The following is a 17,686-nucleotide window of genomic DNA, read 5'->3' as shown; positions in this document are numbered from 1 at the left end:
TGGGACTGGCTTAATATTTTTAAATTTTTAACTGGGGTTTTATTATTTTAGGGTTCATAATTTTAAATTTTAAATTTTTAAATGTTGGCCATTTTTTTCTAATATGCTCAGTTTTAAATTGTTGTTTTAATTGTATATTTTTGTGTTTTTTATCTTTTGGCTGTACACCGCCCTGAGTCCTTTGGGAGAAGGGCGGTATAAAAATTTAATAAATAATAATAATAATAATAAATAATAATATATTAGAACATTTCAGAACACTTAGAAATCCATGTTCTAAAACCCCAAATACATTGTATTCATACCAATATCCATTCAAAAGCATGTTACATGAATCCAGCTATTTGCCACGGTGACATATATATAAAGCAGGGGTGTCAAACTCGATTTCATTGTGGGCCGCGTCAGGATTGTATTTGACCAAGGGAGGGGCGTGGCCAGGGTAGGTGTGGTCAGCATGACATCACTTGTGTTGGGGGGGGGCACCTTTGGTGGCCTGAGCGCTCTGCCAGAGAAAACGGGCTCCTGATCTCCATTTTCGGCTGGGCCGGCCTTCTGCAACCCTTTGCCAGAGAAAATGGAGCTCGGAAGGCCACGTGCAACCCTTACAAGCTCCGATTTTGCTGGCAGAGGCACCGCGAGCTATTTCCAGGGAGGGCCTGCAGGGCATATCTAAGCACTCTGTGGGCCAGATCTGGCTCCCGGGTCTTGAGTTTGACACCCCTGCTATAAAGATATACACGGTAAGTAGTTCTCAACCAACAACCACAACTGGGAGAAGGATTTCTGTTGCCAAGCAACAGTGGTGGTTATTAAGTGAATCATGCTCAAGTTTACAACTTTCTTGCTATGGTTGTTAAGCATAAGTTGTTATGTGAATCACATGGCCGTTAAGCGAATCCATGTATTGACATTGCTTGTCGGAAGCCCCTGAAAAAATTGCAAATGGTGATCACATGATCATGGGCACTGCAGCGATCACAAACACTTGCTCAATTTTTTATCACATGACCATCGAGGTAAAAACATGTATAATCGTTTCTTTATTTTCCTTAAATCCATTTTGTAATTATTATAATTATCCCGAAACATTGTACCTCTAGTATTTCCCCTGAACTCTTCTTCCAGGCTCTGAAGTAAATCTCAGCGACATGGTTCATCAGGGACCTGGGTCAGTAAAATAAAAGACACAGCACAGGGAATTTAAAGACATTTATTTAGATTCAGAAGGCATCCAGGCCTTTTCCAATTTCTCTCCCTACGTTAAAATTCTAGTTCAGCACTTTTGAGACCGGGTGGAATATAAAACAGTTTGACTTAAGCCTCAGTTTTTTTTGTTATATTCCCTGTGGCCTCTAAAGCTAAAAATGTTATAAGTGTTCTGTTCAAGTCTGTTCAACATTTCACTCTGCATTTTCTAATAATACATTTATTTTCTAGTATTTGTGAACGCACGCTTCTATAATTTTAGCTCTTCTTCCTACTAATCAGTTGAGATAAACTCTAGAAATATTTTGCAAGGCTCCTAAAGAAACAGTTATGTTTAAAGAAGTATTTGTCATCTTCATACATTCGCCATTTTAAGTACCCCAAAAAGGTAACGCGAATCTCTTGCAGATAAAACACTAAGCATTTCTCTGCAAGTTATTAGGGTGATGGTGGAGGTTCGTTCTCCGAACTTATGGGCTGGTTTCCCAACGTCTCATTACCCAGCTAAGTAACATCTTCACACATAGGGAATGTCAGTGTTCTTCTGTTTTTAAGGGCATGTCAAGTTGAGGGTCTTTTGATGGGTCAGCTGTGAGTCTTTAGTGAGACTTATGATGGGTCTTGTGATAAGAACATCAGGTTAGGTCATTGAGAGGTGAACTGCGGGGGGGGGAGTTTGTGTGGGTTGGTTGAGGGTCAGTGCTATCTCTGGTTGGCTGTGCGGTTGATTTGGATTCTGAGGGGTTCGTAGACAGGTTGTAGGTCAATGTGTCCATTGATGGAATTGCTTGTGGAGTGTCAGGCTTGGATGACCTCACAAGCGTGGTGGGTGGTAGCATGGCCGATGATTTTTGTGTTGCTCCAATCGAAGACCCTCACTTGACGCACCCAGAATACTGACACACCCTAAACTCCACTGAAGATGTTACCTAGTCTGGTAACAAAACATTCAGAAACCAATCCACAGGTTCGGAGAAAGAATCTTCACCCTCATCCTACACTTGAGCTACAGATATTTGCCACTATTGCAAAGTTATTAGTGTTTCAAATTGGTAAGTAAAGACAGGCAATGTGGCAAATTATTCAGATGGCAGGCACACCAGAATCTGGGAAACCCCCAACTCACCTTCTTGGTAGAAGATAAACTTACCTAGGAAAACACAGGAGTTGATTTTTAATAGTCCCATGTATCAGCTTAATGAAATTTACATTCCATGTAAAAAGGAAGCTCAAGAATCTTCTCCCCTGGAAAAATAGCCAGACAAATATCACTTAAGTAGATACGAACTCTTTTAAACTCAGCACAGGTGGTCCTCAACTTAAAACCATTTGTTTTAGTGACCAAAGTTGCAACTGAGAAAAGTGACTTATCATTTTTCACACTTATGACCACTGCAGCATCCCCATGGTCATGTGATCAAAATTTGGGTGCTTGGCAACTGGCATGTATTTAGGACACTTGCACTATCCTGGGGCCATGTGATCACTATTTTTAACCTATCCAGCTGACTTCCAACAAGCAAAGTCAATGGGGAAGCCAAATTCAATTAATGTCCACATGATTCACTTAACAACTGCAGTAATTCGTTTAACAACTGCGTCACAAAAAAATTATAAAATGAGGCACAATTCTTACCAATTGCCATATTTAGCAACATAAATTGTGGTCATAGGTTAAGAACTACCTCCCACAATGTAGTATTCATACTGCTTCTGTTTATCTAAGGCTAGAATCCTATATATTAAGGAAGGGGCATATGGTCTATTGCCATTGGACTTCATTCTTCAGTGAATATTATTAATACAAGTATCCTTAATTTACAACCAGTTGTTTGACAACTATTTCAATTTATGACGGATTTCTCCAAGGCTACTTATGAGCCGGGTTTGAAGTTCCAATGGTTGGGGAAATGACTTAGACTTAGATTAACTTTGAACGTACACTAAATTAAAATGAAATTTTGTTGCATACAACTCAAAGGGTCACCACCTCCAATATACTCCATAAACATGACAAAATAAATAAATACAAAATTTATGGATATACCCACATATATTATATGGCATGACACGAAACAACAGTTTAATTTGGAGGTATACATGTACATGGTGAGAAAAACTAATCTTGCGAGTTGCCAGACGGATGGCATAGGGAACAAAGCTATTACAGAATCTGGAAGTTCTGTTAGAAATACTTTGAAACTTCCTCCCAGAGGGGAGCAACAGAAACAGACCATGAAGTGGGTGTGTGGGTCTCTAACAATACTTTAAACTCTAAGCACATCGCGCTTATAAGCAGTATTCTGAATAACGGGAAGCGAGTTTTCTATAATCTTCTCATCTGTCCTTACCACTTTCTGTATGGACTTTCTGAGGCATTGCAGCCACCAAACCAAACAGGGATGCAGTTTGTTAAAACGCTCTCAATCATGCCTCTGTAAAAAAGGGCCAGGATAGAAGGAGAAACACATGTTCTTCTCATCCAACACAGGAAATGCAGACTCTGGTTTGTCTGTAGACGTTTACAGCATCCTGCAGTTACATCACCATGATCTTATAACATTTTTTGGCCGGAAACCAGAGTTCACTTCCAGTTTCAAGCAAAAAATATCATTGTAGACAATAGGTTCACTTAATTACCTTAGCGTCCACTTAAAAACTGCCACATTTGCTTAACATAGGTTGTAAAATAGGTTGTAAAATTGTGCATAACCACGTGATGACCTGTTTAATCAGCATCAATGTATAACCATAATTCTGGGGGCAGTTATGGTCATAAGCCAAGGATTACATTGTACAACTTGCTCTAGATTAAAGTTTTTTTTCTCTAGAAAGTTTTTAAGTATGCTTACAACGAAGTGCATAATTAAAGAAGTTTCTAAAGAAAATTAAGCAAACAAAATGTAAGCACCCAAAAAGTTAGCTTTCTTTCTTTTCTTTTTTTTTCAAGAAGGCAAGGAACCCTATCTTGCCTTATTCAGGTTTTTGATAACGTATTTAAATTACAATAAATCTCACTCCTTCTTTAAAGATTCTTTTCCAGATATATCTGCACTGCAGGTTCTTAATTTATTTAATAAATTTATAAGGCCACCCATTTTGATTACATGACTCTTAGCGGCCAACAATGATTAGCAAAATAAAAACAATGAAAATGCAGCCAATAATAATAATAATGAGTTCACCATTGTGGTGCACATATAAGAAGTCCATGCGTATTTAAAAAAAATATATAACAGATTCGTACCTCTTCTTTTTTGAAGCAGCCTGGGATCATAAAGAACTGAAGTAATAAATCTTTAATTTCATTACTCTCTTCTGAGTCATAATCAAAACACAGCAGAACAGGGTGAAGGTGCCATAGGCGGGTTATATCTTGCCCCTAAAGGAGATGAGTAAGATTATTCCATGTCACTTATGAGGCAAGAGACATAAATCTGCAGAAAGTACAAGGAGGAGGAATGCCAAGTGTCGTGATCACCAGTGATATGCACGATATTCACACATAAGCTTGGAGCATCAACTGGTTGGGGGCCGACCCCACGGACGGTTTCCATGAGTTGACACTGAACAGCTTCTTGCTGGGATCGCAAATTTTGGAGCCTAGATGCTTGGTTACAGTACCCTGGCATATAATTCAACCCAAGAGAGATACCATTTATCTCTCTTGGGTCAGACTGGTAAGACAGTCTGTTATTAACAGCAGCTGCTTGCAATTACTGCAGGTTCAAGTTCCCACCAGGCCCAAGCTTGACTCAGCCTTCCATCCTTTATAAGGTAGGTAAAATGAGGACCCAGATTGTTGGGGGCAATAAGTTGACTTTGTATATAATATACAAATGGATGAAGACTATTGCTTAACACAGTGTAAGCCGCCCTGAGTCTTCGGAGAAGAGCGGGATATAAATGCAAATTTTAAAAAAAAATTACCTACGGATTCATTCCTGCCAATGTTTCTAAAAGCATCTGACTTCCCTCAGGCTTATCCACAGGAAAGAAAATTAATCCCTTGTAAATGACTTGTGGCGTACATTAAAACACAAAAGTGGCACTTAGAGGTCTATCTCAAACATATACATATAAATTTAGACACTGAACACATATTGCTTACCACGATAGTTTTCTTCCCCAGACTCTTCCTCAGAAGCATCAAAAAAGCAGTTTTCCCAAATTGTTCTTTTCCTTCTAATCCCTTCTCCCACCAGCATTCTGAAAGGCACTGAATGGCTCCCGACAGAGATTTTTCAGAATCCGGTAGTAGAGAGAGAATGCCTGTGACACAGTTATTTAATGAAAATGCAATGGATTTTGGGGTAAGAAAAAGAATGTAATCTTCATATGCCTCCAAAGTTTTCTTGTGGCTCTGAGGAATCAAGTATCTTTATGATAGTCAAAAACCAGTTCATGATAAATCTCGATATAGGTAGTCCTTGTTTTGCAACGGTTTAAAGTTGTGACAGCAATGGAACGGGTGTTTTACAGCCAGTGAAGCAAATCTGGATGCGGTATATGATCATGCCACCCCCACCGGCATGACTACTGTAGTGGCCAAAATTGTGGAAGCCTTTTGGGAAAAGTGTATTTTTTAGGTTTAATGGCTAATAACACCACTTTTTTTTTTTTGAGTTTTAAGATAATTATATTCCACTGCTGGAATGGCCTGGGAATAGCCCAGACCTTCATCTAATTGAAAATCTATGGAGCCGACTAAAGAAACTTGTGAGTCAGAAGCGACCCAGCAATAAAACTCCGTCAATAGAAGCAATTGTGCAATCTTGGTTTCACATTATAACAGCTGCAGAACTAAAAGACTTGGTTCACTCCATGGGAAGATGTTGTAAGGCCGTAATTCATGCTAAAGGTTACCCAGCTAAGAATTAATTGACATGGTGATAATTTGTGTGTATCTTGTTTTTTTTCTACATTGTTTCACTTTTCTTCTTTATACTCTAACTGCTAACTTCTAATAGCAAATCCTTCATAAAAGTTATTGCATTACATTCTTGATTCAATTATCTTTCCACTGATATATAATTTTATGGTACTACTGCAAAAAAAAAGTGGTGTTATTAGCTAGTTTTAGAAAATACACTTTTTCCCAAAAGGTTTCCACAATTTTGGTTACTACTGTACATGTCAGGGTGGGGGCCAGTTTTAGGACTAATTATTACTTTTCAACCCCACATGACTGCAATTTACAGTGATTCTTGACAGTTTGCTGCATGTTTTTCAAAAAAAAAAAACAACCCCATCCATTCAAATTAATGGGTTTACTTAACAACTGCAATGTTTGTTTAATGACTGCCACAAAAAAAAAAGATTACTTCCATCATGTGGATGCAGTGACTTATCAAGACAACAACTTATGGTTATAATTCCAGGTTCAATTGTGATCACATGTTAATGAAAGAAACAGAATATATGTTTGTGTGTGTTTATCTCTATGTGTAAAAGTAAATTACAAAAATTGTAGAATTAATTGAGCTTATTGATCAATCAGGACTGCATTTTGCATATGATATAGAATCGAGATATGTTTAGATAATCATTAGGATCTGAGACACCACTATGCCTGTTGTAAAAAAACGCTTTTAGAAAGTTATTTTAGTGTTAAAATTAATATGCCTATATTTACATATTCCTTAAGGAATAGTATGGTTCATCAGAGTAATGCAGTTCTGGATAGATTGATGTCCAACCAAATCTCCTTGATTCTGAAAAATTAACCATAATGTCTTCCAATCTGAAACCCATTCAATCAAAGGAACATTAAACTTGGAAATCAGGCCCCTACTCAATAATTCAAGTGATAAACACATCAGCAGATTCAGTATTTATGTCAACATTTTAGATTACTACTTGCTATTATGAGAATCTTCAAAACAACAAGAGCTAAGCATTTATGAAGAATATACAATCATTCCAAATTGCACCACTGAAGCACAACCTCAATAAATTAAAAGTAGTTTAAGAAAATATGCAATTCCATGGTGAAAAACCACAAGCATCAGTCCAGGACTACTGCCAGAGGCATAGTTATATTCATCATACCCACAATACATACCATTTAATATCACAGCACATTCTAAAAGAGCTTTGATGTCAATATTTTCATCTAATGTAGGAACAGATGCAGTAACTATAGTTGCTACACCTTGAATCACAGCTGTACTTTGCTTCTGAAAATTCAGAGACAATTAAAAAGAAAGCTATAGACTTTTAAAAAGCATATTTTAAAAAAGAGAAGCAGCTCAGAAGATCTAACAAACACATTTTTTGCAAAATATCTAGCAAATAAGATTTTGAAAGAATTCTTGGCTTGGTGTTATTTGGATATAATTTCATTTGTGTTAAAATACCTAGGTTTGTCCCCCAAAATAAGACCCTGTCTTATATTTTTTTGAACCCTGAATAAATAAAGCATTTGGCCTTATTGCCATGGGCTCAAAAGCCCAATTGGGCTTATTATCAGGGGATGTCTTATTTTGGGGGAAATAGGGTAAATCAATAAATATTCAATAAAATATACTCAGGTCTGGATTATCTTTGTCATTTTATACTTCCTCTGTTTTTATGTAGGGTGTGTGTGTGAGTTTGAATATTGCTTCAAAGCCCACTGGAGTTGGGTAGCTATAATAAATTTAAATAAATGAATATAAATATAAATTAAATATCTCTAGGAAGAAAATCAAGGGAATGCCTAATTTAAATGAGCAATAATTAGCTAAAATCAATGTTCCAATCCGAAGTAAGTCAGTACAGTCATATTATAAGAAAAAAAAAGCTTGGGCAATATCTAAAACCCAAAATATGGTCCAGTATTTTTTTTAATGTTTAGCTTTTTTTAATCCCACTTTAATTGCTTTATAATGTGAAAATACATAATCCTCCTTCCTTCTATTTTCCCCCACAACAATAACCCTGTGAGGAGGGTTGGGCCAAGAGAGAGAGTGATCTAAAGTCACCCAACTAAGTTTCACTCCTAAAGCAGGACTAGAATTCACAGTTTACTGGTTTCTAGGCTAGGACCTTCACCACTGCACCAAACTAATCTTCTCTAACTATGCTAATTTTAAAAGGACATGTGCACCCAAATGTATAGTAACTATATACTATTCAAGATAAATACCTGCATTGCATTTTTTTCAGTTTCCATGCTGTCATCCTTCACTCTTTGCTGTTCTTCTATGGGATTATCTAGCAAAACTTTTGCTAACAAGTCCTTTAATCTATTCCACAATGTCTCTTTTTGTTTTCTTGATAGCTCTTGAACCAGTTCATGTAGATCAAAGCGATTTGACGCATCATTCTAAAAATATAGGCCAAGAAATAGCACATCCCTCAATAGATTATTTCATACAACACATCACTATGTTGCAAAATCAAGTTCGGGCTTTAAAAAGTCACCACATTTTTAAAATGTTTTTTTTTTAAAAAAATAGAAATTCAACTCTTTTTTTAAACTTAATTTTGAAGATTTAAAATTATATCCCTACAAATTACACATGTCCACTTGGATGATCTCTCTTACAGATAGTCTTTGACACAATCAGGGCCAGAATTTCCATTGTTAGGTGGGAAATGGTTGCTAAGTGTATTGCACCCAATACTGTAATCTTGACATAGTTCTTAAGTGAATCACTGCAGTTGTTAAGTGAATCCAGCTCCCCCCACTTTGCTTGTTGGAAGCTAGCTGGGAAGGTTACAAATGCCAATGACATGACCCCAGAAATACTGCAACAGTAATAAATAATAATAAATAATAAAATAACAAAGGGGATAACAAAGGGGATAACAAAGCTTCAGCCAGGTTCGCTTCAGAGTTGACCGTAGGTGGTACCTGGCTCAATAGTAGTAATTGCAAGAGAGACAACCACTTATGTATGAGCCAGCATTGTACCACAGCTGCCAAAAAAACAAACACAATCCTAGGCTGAATTAACAATAGGGATAAAATCAAGATGACTTGAACCATTAATACCACTTTATAATGCTTTGGTAAGTTTTGGTCGCCACAATATAAAAAATCCATACTAGGCCAGAAGCTGTGTGGGAAAGTAGGAGGGGGGATTTAGTAGAGGGGTTGTCTTTAGACATAATAGTATTCTTCCTGTTGGTCAAGGTCAGGCCGATCCCGCATCTGGAGAAGGAGTGGTCGGAGTGCTGTCTCGAGATGGGATGGTTGGCGATTGGACAATGTGATTAACTGCGGAGTCAGGGGATGGTTTTGGGGATTTTGATTTACTGAGGGAAAACCTGGACTTCTCAGATTCGGGTTTTCCCAGATGTGCCAGTTTACCTACCCTAATAAATAGAACTTTGAAAGATGCTTGCTTCGAAGTTTTTACTTGGAGTGGGATTTTTTTTTTCTGGAATGCTAACACCAACGCAATCCTAGGCTTATTTAACAATAGGGATAAAATCAAGATCACTTGAACCATTATTACCACTTTATAATGCTTTGGTAAGTTTTGGTTGCCACCATGTAAAAAAGATGTTGAGACTCTAAAAAGTGCAGAGAAGAATAACAAAGATGATTAGGGGACTGGAGGCTAAAACATATGAAGAACGGTTGAAGGAACGGCTAGCTTAATGAAAAGATGAACATGATAGCAGTGTTCCAATATCTCAGGGGCTGCCACAAAGAAGAGGGGGTCAACATTCTCCAAAGCACCTGAGGGCAGGACAAGAAGCAAAGGATGGAAACTAATCAAGGAGAGAAACCAGCTAGAATTAAGGAGAAATTTCCTGACAGTTACAACAATTAATCATTGGAATGACTTGACTCTAGAAGTTGTGGGTGTTCCAAACCTTAAGGTTTTAAAAAGAGACTGGACAACCATTTGTCTGAAATAGTATAGAGTCTCCTGCTTGAGTTGGAGGTTGGATTAAAGGCCTCCAAGATCCCTTCCAACTGAGGACCACCTGCATAAGATGGAAAGTTGGACAACGAAAAACCTGGGCCTTAAAACAAAGCAATATTACAAAAGACCAAAAGAAATATAACTATAAGTTACTTTGTATATCTGGATGAATATGATTAATGATAAAATAAAATGCTAACAAAAGAAGAATGAAAAGAAACGTTCCTTTTTGAACAACAAAAGTACAGTATCTAAAAGAATTTCATTTCAGGAAATAATTACTAATGCCAAAAAAACACTCTAGATAGTTACTTCATTACCAGCTTTCTTTTCTAAAATTCTAAAATCACTTTGACCAATTTTGTTTGGTTGATATTTTTTTCTATTGAATATAAGCCCACCAGCAACTTAAATCTAAATATAAACTTACATCAAGAAATGGTCCTTTTTTTTTCTTAATTTATTTTCGTTGTATTTTGTTATAATGAACCTCAATAAAACACATAAGGTGGGGGAGAGAAATGATCCCCCAATGGCTATTTTATTACCAATAAATTATCTATTTGACAAATCATTTATTTTTCAAGTGGTTCCTTTGGTCCTCAGATTTAAGGGTATGTTGGAAAAAAAGCCTAACTTAAATAGAAATAAGATTCAAGAGCAATGAATTACAAACTTGCACAAAAGGAGGTTGGGTTGTTCTGATCTTAAAACTCCAGAGAAGTTCGACAAAACAGAGCATTGGAAAGACTTTTCAATCCTTACTCTAGTGCTGTCATGGCGAACCTGTGGCACGTGGAGCCCTCTCTGTAGGCACGCGAGCTGTCATCCAGCTCAGCTTCACCATGCATGCGTGCACACCTCCCACTGGCCAGCTGATTTTTGGGTCTCTGGTGCGGGGCGCATGCAGGAGATGCGTGTGCATGTGCAGGGGGTTGCATGCGCAAATGTTGGGGCGGAGGGGGTCGTGGCGCGCAGGGGGGCATCGCATTATAGGTGTACGTATGTGTGCATCCCCGTGTTGTGTCTACACCCCCCGAGCTGGGCCCCCTGCCAGAAAGTGACTTGGAAAGTGAGGGGGAAGGACCATCAGGACTTACCTCGGGAGCACCGGCTTCCCTGGCTCAGCTCCAGGAGCCAGAGGCAGGCCAGATGGAGGAGATAACAAGGCCTCCATCCCCTGACTCTTTCCCACCCACCCCCGGGCCACGCCTCCAGACCCAGATGATGGCAATCAGGCCTGGCTGGACCCTAGGTTTCGTAGGCAGGAGAGGTGGGAACAACAGAAGGAGGGGTGAGGCAGACCTAGGACGTGCTGAGTCATGGAGCCACACTCCACAGGATTTAAAGCCAGAGAGGGCTGCTATGTCTCTTCGTAGCAGGCAAAATCAACTGCTTAACTAAGTGCTGAAGTACTGTTTGTTCCTGGGTGACTCATCGGCATCAAGGGAGATAACAGAGTCACTTGGCAGACACTCACTAGTTTGCTGCTAGAGCTGATAGTGCCGGCTAATTAAGCCATCGCTCGGGCATAGGCGAGGGAGGACAGAACAGCGCAACCCCCCATGCTACCCCTGCTTTTGGCACACAATGGCAAAAAGGTTAGCCATCACTGCTCTAGTGTAACGTGTAGGAGGAGAAGTTCTGAAGGGAGAAGGAAAAATGATAAAGGATAGGGACAGAAAAGGCTAAAGGAATGCCACCTGAGGTGCCGGTAAGATATGGTAAAAATAGTCATGATGTTGCCACAATGGTGTGATCAAAGCTCCACCTGTTTTTTTATATGGGTAAAGAACGTTGAGTTTCTCCTCCCCTCCAATTCTGGACACAAAAAGTTTGGCCAAATTTACTTACATGAAGTTGGATGAAATGCAAAAACTCTTCAATGGAATCCTTACATATAGCCTTTAGGAAAGCCTCATGTTTTTTCATGGTATACTATTTGTAGTTCACAGACGTCTAGGGGAAAATATTGTGACAAACAATAAGACAATTAAATGAATTGCAACTTCTAATTTCTAATTTCATAGGACACAAAGTTTATTACCAGATCAAGACTTCAGTTCTAAGGTTGTGAAAATCCACCTCAAAATGAATTAAAAATAATTTTGGAGTATTAAATTTAGTAAACAACCAGCAGGTCAGCCTTCAAACAAATGGATTTTAATTTCCAGAATTCCTAACAATCCCTGGGAATTTTTGGCAAGTACCTCAAAATCTGTTAGACCCGGGCATCCTCAGGAATTAGTGAGTTGCCAAAAAATCTGTTATTGTTGCCCTCTCCTTCCCTTTTAATCATAATGCTATTTTTTTTTAATTTAATATTTTATTGTATGCGTCCCAGAACTGCATTTTAAAATGGGTGGCCGTATAAATGTGATGAATGGAGTCTTTTGCTCTCTCTGAGCTTGGTTGTTTTTTTGCAGACCTTTCATTAGTCAACTAAATGTCATCGTCATCAACATCATCAATATTGGAAGATGAAATTCATATATCAGGAAGAAGCCAAGGTGGCTCTACCAAAAGATAAAAATAAACTCATAGTATTAGCTCCAGCCAAGACAGCCACTAATTTTCAAAAAACAAAGAAACAACAACAATTTTGTGTCTAGCAATTCCCATATACTGAGCAAAGAATGGAGCAGCTTCTTGGAATTGCACTTCAAATGCAAGTTTTGAGGATAATGGGATCTGGGGTTCTATATAGACAGAATCATCTGCTATGGAGAGGAATAGACAGTTGATAACTATCTGACAAAAACCCCTTCCTGGTGTGATTTGAGTGTCGCCTATAGACAAACTCTAAGGAGAAGAAACAATAAAAGATGATCAGAGAACTGATATCATTTACATTGCAGAAATAATGTTGAAAGACATAGCATTGATTTTTGAGAAATTATATGTAGATCGAAAGATTTGTTTAGGAAAGAGGCAAGAAACTTTCAATTTGCTCACTACTACACCCAAGGATAACTATATTGGTGGCCCTCTAAATTCCTTCTATGACAAGGAGTTAAACTTCACTTCTCATTGATGGTATTTCTATACCAACCCTCTACATCATAATCTGAAAATGAACATAAAAGTTATATACCAGCAAAGCAAAATAAAAACAGCACGGTAGAGATATATTCACAATCCAACTATTAAACTTTAAAAGCCAGAAAAATCCATAATTTGTTGAAAGTTTGAAAAAAAACTTGTCAATGTCTGGGAGAATTACACCAAAGGTTTCTCTTGTAGCAAATATATCAGAATAGAATAGAATAGAATAGAATAGAATAGAATAGAATAGAATAGAATAGAATAGAATAGAATAGAATAGAATAGAATTTTTTATTGGCCAAGTGTGATTGGACACACAAGGAATTTGTCTTGGTGCATATACTCTCAATGTACATAAAAGAAAAGATACATTCATAGTTTCATATCCACAAATTATCTGATCGTTGTAAATTTTCTTAATATTATGGTTGTTTGCACTTAGCCGAATGTTTAAACTGATGTGGTATTTTTGTCTGCCTATCAAGCATTATTGTATTTTTAATCCCACTTTTGCAGTATTGAAAAATTAACCATCCCCAACCCTCTTCATGGATGAATCATTAGAATAGAGATGCACAGCCTTTTATTGTACTGTACTCCATAGAGTCAGAGAAGAGTTACACCCAAATCTGCACATACCCAAGTACATGATTGCCTACCTAGCTCAGAAACACAAATACACGTGCACAACTCTTCTTCTCCCTTTTTCCCCTCTCTTCGTGCATTATGTCAATACCCATAATCCGAGACCATCAGGACTGCCGGAGTAGTAAACACGAGCACACTCACCCGCTTTCCTGGTAGGCGTCGCTACAGATTCTTGAGGCCTAGTAACTTGAACACTTTTTATTTAACAGGCTCTCGAATTCGGGATTCGCGACGAGGAGATGCTCCCTATCCGGCATCCGTTCAAACGTACGCGGTTTTCCACGGGCAGAGGTGGCCGGGCTCACTTTTCCGCTTCTCCCGTATTTACAGCCACCGATTCAATTTGGCGCTTCCGCTGTCAGATTCAAATTCTCCCGCGGCCGACACTGCCAAATGACTGTTACTGAGCATGCGCGCTGACTCGCTGCCGCCCTGCAGAGGAGGAGGAGGAGGAAGAAGCGGAGTCCTGGTGCGCGTGCGCACTTGAGTATTTTATTTTATTTTGTTTGTTTACTTACTTACCTACCTTATTGTTGCAGATGTCGTCTTGTTGCTTAGGAAGCCTTCCTTCCACACTCCGGATGGGATGGACTACAACTCCTATGATCCCCATGCGTAACTGGAATGCAAGCCAGAAATGTACAACAATAAGAAGGAAAAAAAAAACCTGCGCTATTAATTTGGTTCGAATTATGCAATGTATCGTCGCTTTGCTGACGGGCGGATTTCAACTCACAGAATTCCTCAGTTCTGTTCCTCAGACTGCACTTCTGTTTTTTTGTTTTTTCATTTTTTATTTTAATAGATCTCAACACTGTCCTTGATGATTCTGGTCAATAAAAACAACGCCAGGGATTGGTAAATTGCTTTATGACTCGGGCCACATTTCCACTTTTTGCTTATTTTACACCGGTAAATAATGTGTGGCAGGCAATATGACAAAGTCTTATCAACATCATATTATTATTATTATTATTATTATTATTATTATTATTATTATTATTATTATTATTATTATTATTATTACTACTACTACTACTACTACTACTACTACTACTTTAACAATAGAGTTGGAAGGGACCTTGGAGGTCTTCTAGTCCAACCCCCTGCCCAGGCAGGAAACCTTACACCACTTCAGACAAATGGCTATCCAACATCTTAAAAATTTCCAGTGTTGGAGCATTCACAACTTCTGCAGGCAAATTGTTCCATTGATTAATTTTTCTGTCAGGAAATTTCTCCTTAGTTCTAGGTTGCTTCTCTCCTTGATTAGTTGCCACCCATTGCTTCTTCTTCTGCCCTCAGGTGCTTTAGAGAATAGCTTGACTCCTTCTTTGTGGCAACCCCTGAGATATTGGAACACTACTATCATGTCTCCCCTAGTCCTTTTCATTGAACTAGACAACCATTCTTCATATGTTTTAGCCTCCAGTCCCCTAATCATCTTTGTTGCTCTGTTCTGCACTCTTTCTAGAGTCTCCATATCTTTTTTTACATCGTGGTGACCAAAACTGAATGCAGTATTCCAAGTGTGGCCTTACCAAGGCATTATAAAGTGGCACTAACACTTCACGTGATCTTGATTCTATCCCTCTGTTTATGCAGCCCAGAACTGTGTTGGCTTTTTTGGCAGCTGCTGCACACTGCTGGCTCATATCTAAATGGTTGTCCACTAGGACTCCAAGATCCCTCTCACGGTTACTACTATTGAGCAGAAGTTAGAAATATGACTGATGGACGCCTCTGTTCGCATCTTCCCATATAGAAACCTCCAAAACAATCTAAATTAAAAAATATTTGCAGAATGAGATCTTGCTCAAATTCTTTGGAAATCAGTGGATAGTTGAAAATGAATTACATAAATGTGTGGGCTCAATCTGTCTTTGTCTCTGTCTGTCTGTCTCATCAGCAGGACATTTTGTGTAAACAACAGAATAGGAGCAAATCAGGTGAAAATGAGCCAGATGCAGCTGGGGGCTGAGCAGAAAAATACAGATCATGCTTGTTTAGTGACTGCCTCAGATGATGGCCATTTGCAGTCATGACTGATGAAAAAGTACCTTTGCAAACCAATGATCAGATGTATGGATTTTGCAAATCTATAAAGCAAAGGAAAGGGAGATCATAAGCACTGTCAGTTTCACTGAGTGATCATGTTGCTTAATGACCAACATGCCAGTCTAAATTGTGGTCACTAAATAAGGACTACTCATTCCCTGGGTCTATTCCAATAGGAGCACTGTTGGACAGGAACTTGGATTGTTGCTGGCCACTCCTTTCTAAGCCCCCTTCCTCCTCCCTCCCGAGTGGAAACATTTTTCCTCCTGTTTTTTTCTATCAAACGGATTAACAGATAGCAGGGACATCTGCAAGGAGCTAAAATCACCCTCTTGATTTTATTTTTTTGACACTCCACAGATACTCCACAGAGTCCCTTTACTTCATTTCTTTCCGATTTCTGTTGGATTGGAAAAATATTAGTCTAACAAAACAAGTAACAAATTGATGATGGCATAAATTAAATTGCAATGTTATAAGTTTGTGGCTTAGCGGCAGTGGTGGGATTCAGCCAGTTCGCACCACTTCGGGAGAACCGGTTGTTAACTTTCTGAGCAGTTTAGCAAACTGGTTGTTAGAAGAAATCATTAGGGCAGAGAACCGGTTGTTAAATTACTTAAATCCCACCACTGCTTAGCGGGATGTGTGAGCCCTAATCCTATCCATTCAGGCAAACCACTGCAAAATGCCCAAGCACAAAGATGACAAAATACAATGTCTGAAAAGGTATAATATTTAAGGAGCTGCAAAACCGATTTTCTTTTTGTATTAAACTACACATACGCACACGCACACACATTAAAGCTCTCCCACCAGGATCTTGGGTCTCCTGAGACCCAAGAATGCATGTTTTGCCTGGGAAGCAGCTATCAGCCGTGTGATTGTTGGATGTTACTACCATGTTCTTCACTTAAATCTTCCCACTGGAATCTTAGTAGACTGAAATCAGATCTGAAGAGATAATGGCCAGAATGATTTCTCTGAATGGGTTTTTGCAGAAACAGCAAGAGTCAATGCTTCATGAATTTACCATCCAAGCATCATTTTTTATAATGTGTCCCTGTACATCAACAATTTTTCAGGCTTCCATTTTGCATGTTAGTTGGAATTATGAGTATCTTGTAAATGAATCTCACCCTTCCTATCCGCCTCCTATCAAATCTGGTGAAAGTAGTCTTGTGAGTACCATTCTCACAAACATTGCTGAAAAAAACCACAGATGCATGTTTGCTTCCAGGCCATTCTTTCATCAAACCCTCTTTTTCGTTTCCTTAACCGAGTCATCTTCCTAGTTCACAATGAGGTTAAAACACCTCAGGACAAGCGTGGAGAGAAACTTTGTGATTTTGTATATCATTCATGACTTCTAGCAACAGAAATACTAGTAAAATATTGCCATTGTGTCATTAAATAACAGCTGAACTCATTTGATTATACTAGGGGTATCAAACGAGGGATGAAATCCAGCAGACTCTGACAGGTTCTGAAGAACCGGTAGTGGAAATTTTGAGCAGTTCAGAGAACTGGTAACAAAAATTTTTAGTAGTTCGGAGAACCAGCAAATACCACCACTGGCTGGTCCCAGAGTAGGGTGGGAATGGAGATTTTGCAATATCCTTCCCCCAGGAGTGAAAAGGGAATGGGGATTTTGCAATATCCTTCCCCAAGGAGTGAGGAAGGAATGGAGATTTTGCAGTATTCTTCCCCTGCCATGCCCACCAAGCCACACCACACCCACCATGCCACGCCCACAGAACCGGTAGTAAAAAAAATGGATTTCACCACTGTCTCAAACTCATTGCACGGCGGCATCACCTGACGTATCGGGACTTTTTTCCCCCTTCGCTAAACTGGGTGTGGGT

General features: G+C 38.7%; 1 protein-coding gene across 2 annotated transcripts in view; it reads right to left on the bottom strand.

Moving 5' to 3' along the window:
* NCAPG2 (non-SMC condensin II complex subunit G2) overlaps positions 1-14,629 on the bottom strand; it is a 58,089-nt gene extending 43,460 nt beyond the window's left edge. The window contains exons 1-9 of one of the 2 annotated variants that reach the window (XM_058179751.1): positions 14,289-14,629; positions 13,908-14,198; positions 11,928-12,032; positions 8,339-8,518; positions 7,274-7,388; positions 5,321-5,481; positions 4,457-4,591; positions 2,360-2,454; positions 1,098-1,167 (exon numbers count right to left, since the gene is read on the bottom strand). In XM_058179751.1, the coding sequence (XP_058035734.1) occupies positions 1,098-1,167; positions 2,360-2,454; positions 4,457-4,591; positions 5,321-5,481; positions 7,274-7,388; positions 8,339-8,518; positions 11,928-12,005 (834 nt within the window). In that variant the 5' untranslated portion in view covers positions 12,006-12,032; positions 13,908-14,198; positions 14,289-14,629. The remainder of the gene's footprint in view (positions 1-1,097; positions 1,168-2,359; positions 2,455-4,456; positions 4,592-5,320; positions 5,482-7,273; positions 7,389-8,338; positions 8,519-11,927; positions 12,033-13,907; positions 14,199-14,288) is intronic. The other variant, XM_058179750.1, reaches the window with a different exon arrangement.
* Positions 14,630-17,686: the final 3,057 nt, after the last annotated feature.

Source organism: Ahaetulla prasina, chromosome 4 (assembly GCF_028640845.1).
Source record: "Ahaetulla prasina isolate Xishuangbanna chromosome 4, ASM2864084v1, whole genome shotgun sequence".
In the NCBI taxonomy this organism is placed as follows: domain Eukaryota; kingdom Metazoa; phylum Chordata; class Lepidosauria; order Squamata; family Colubridae; genus Ahaetulla; species Ahaetulla prasina.
Note: the sequence above shows the minus strand (reverse complement) of the source record. Positions and strands in the feature narration are given on the sequence as shown.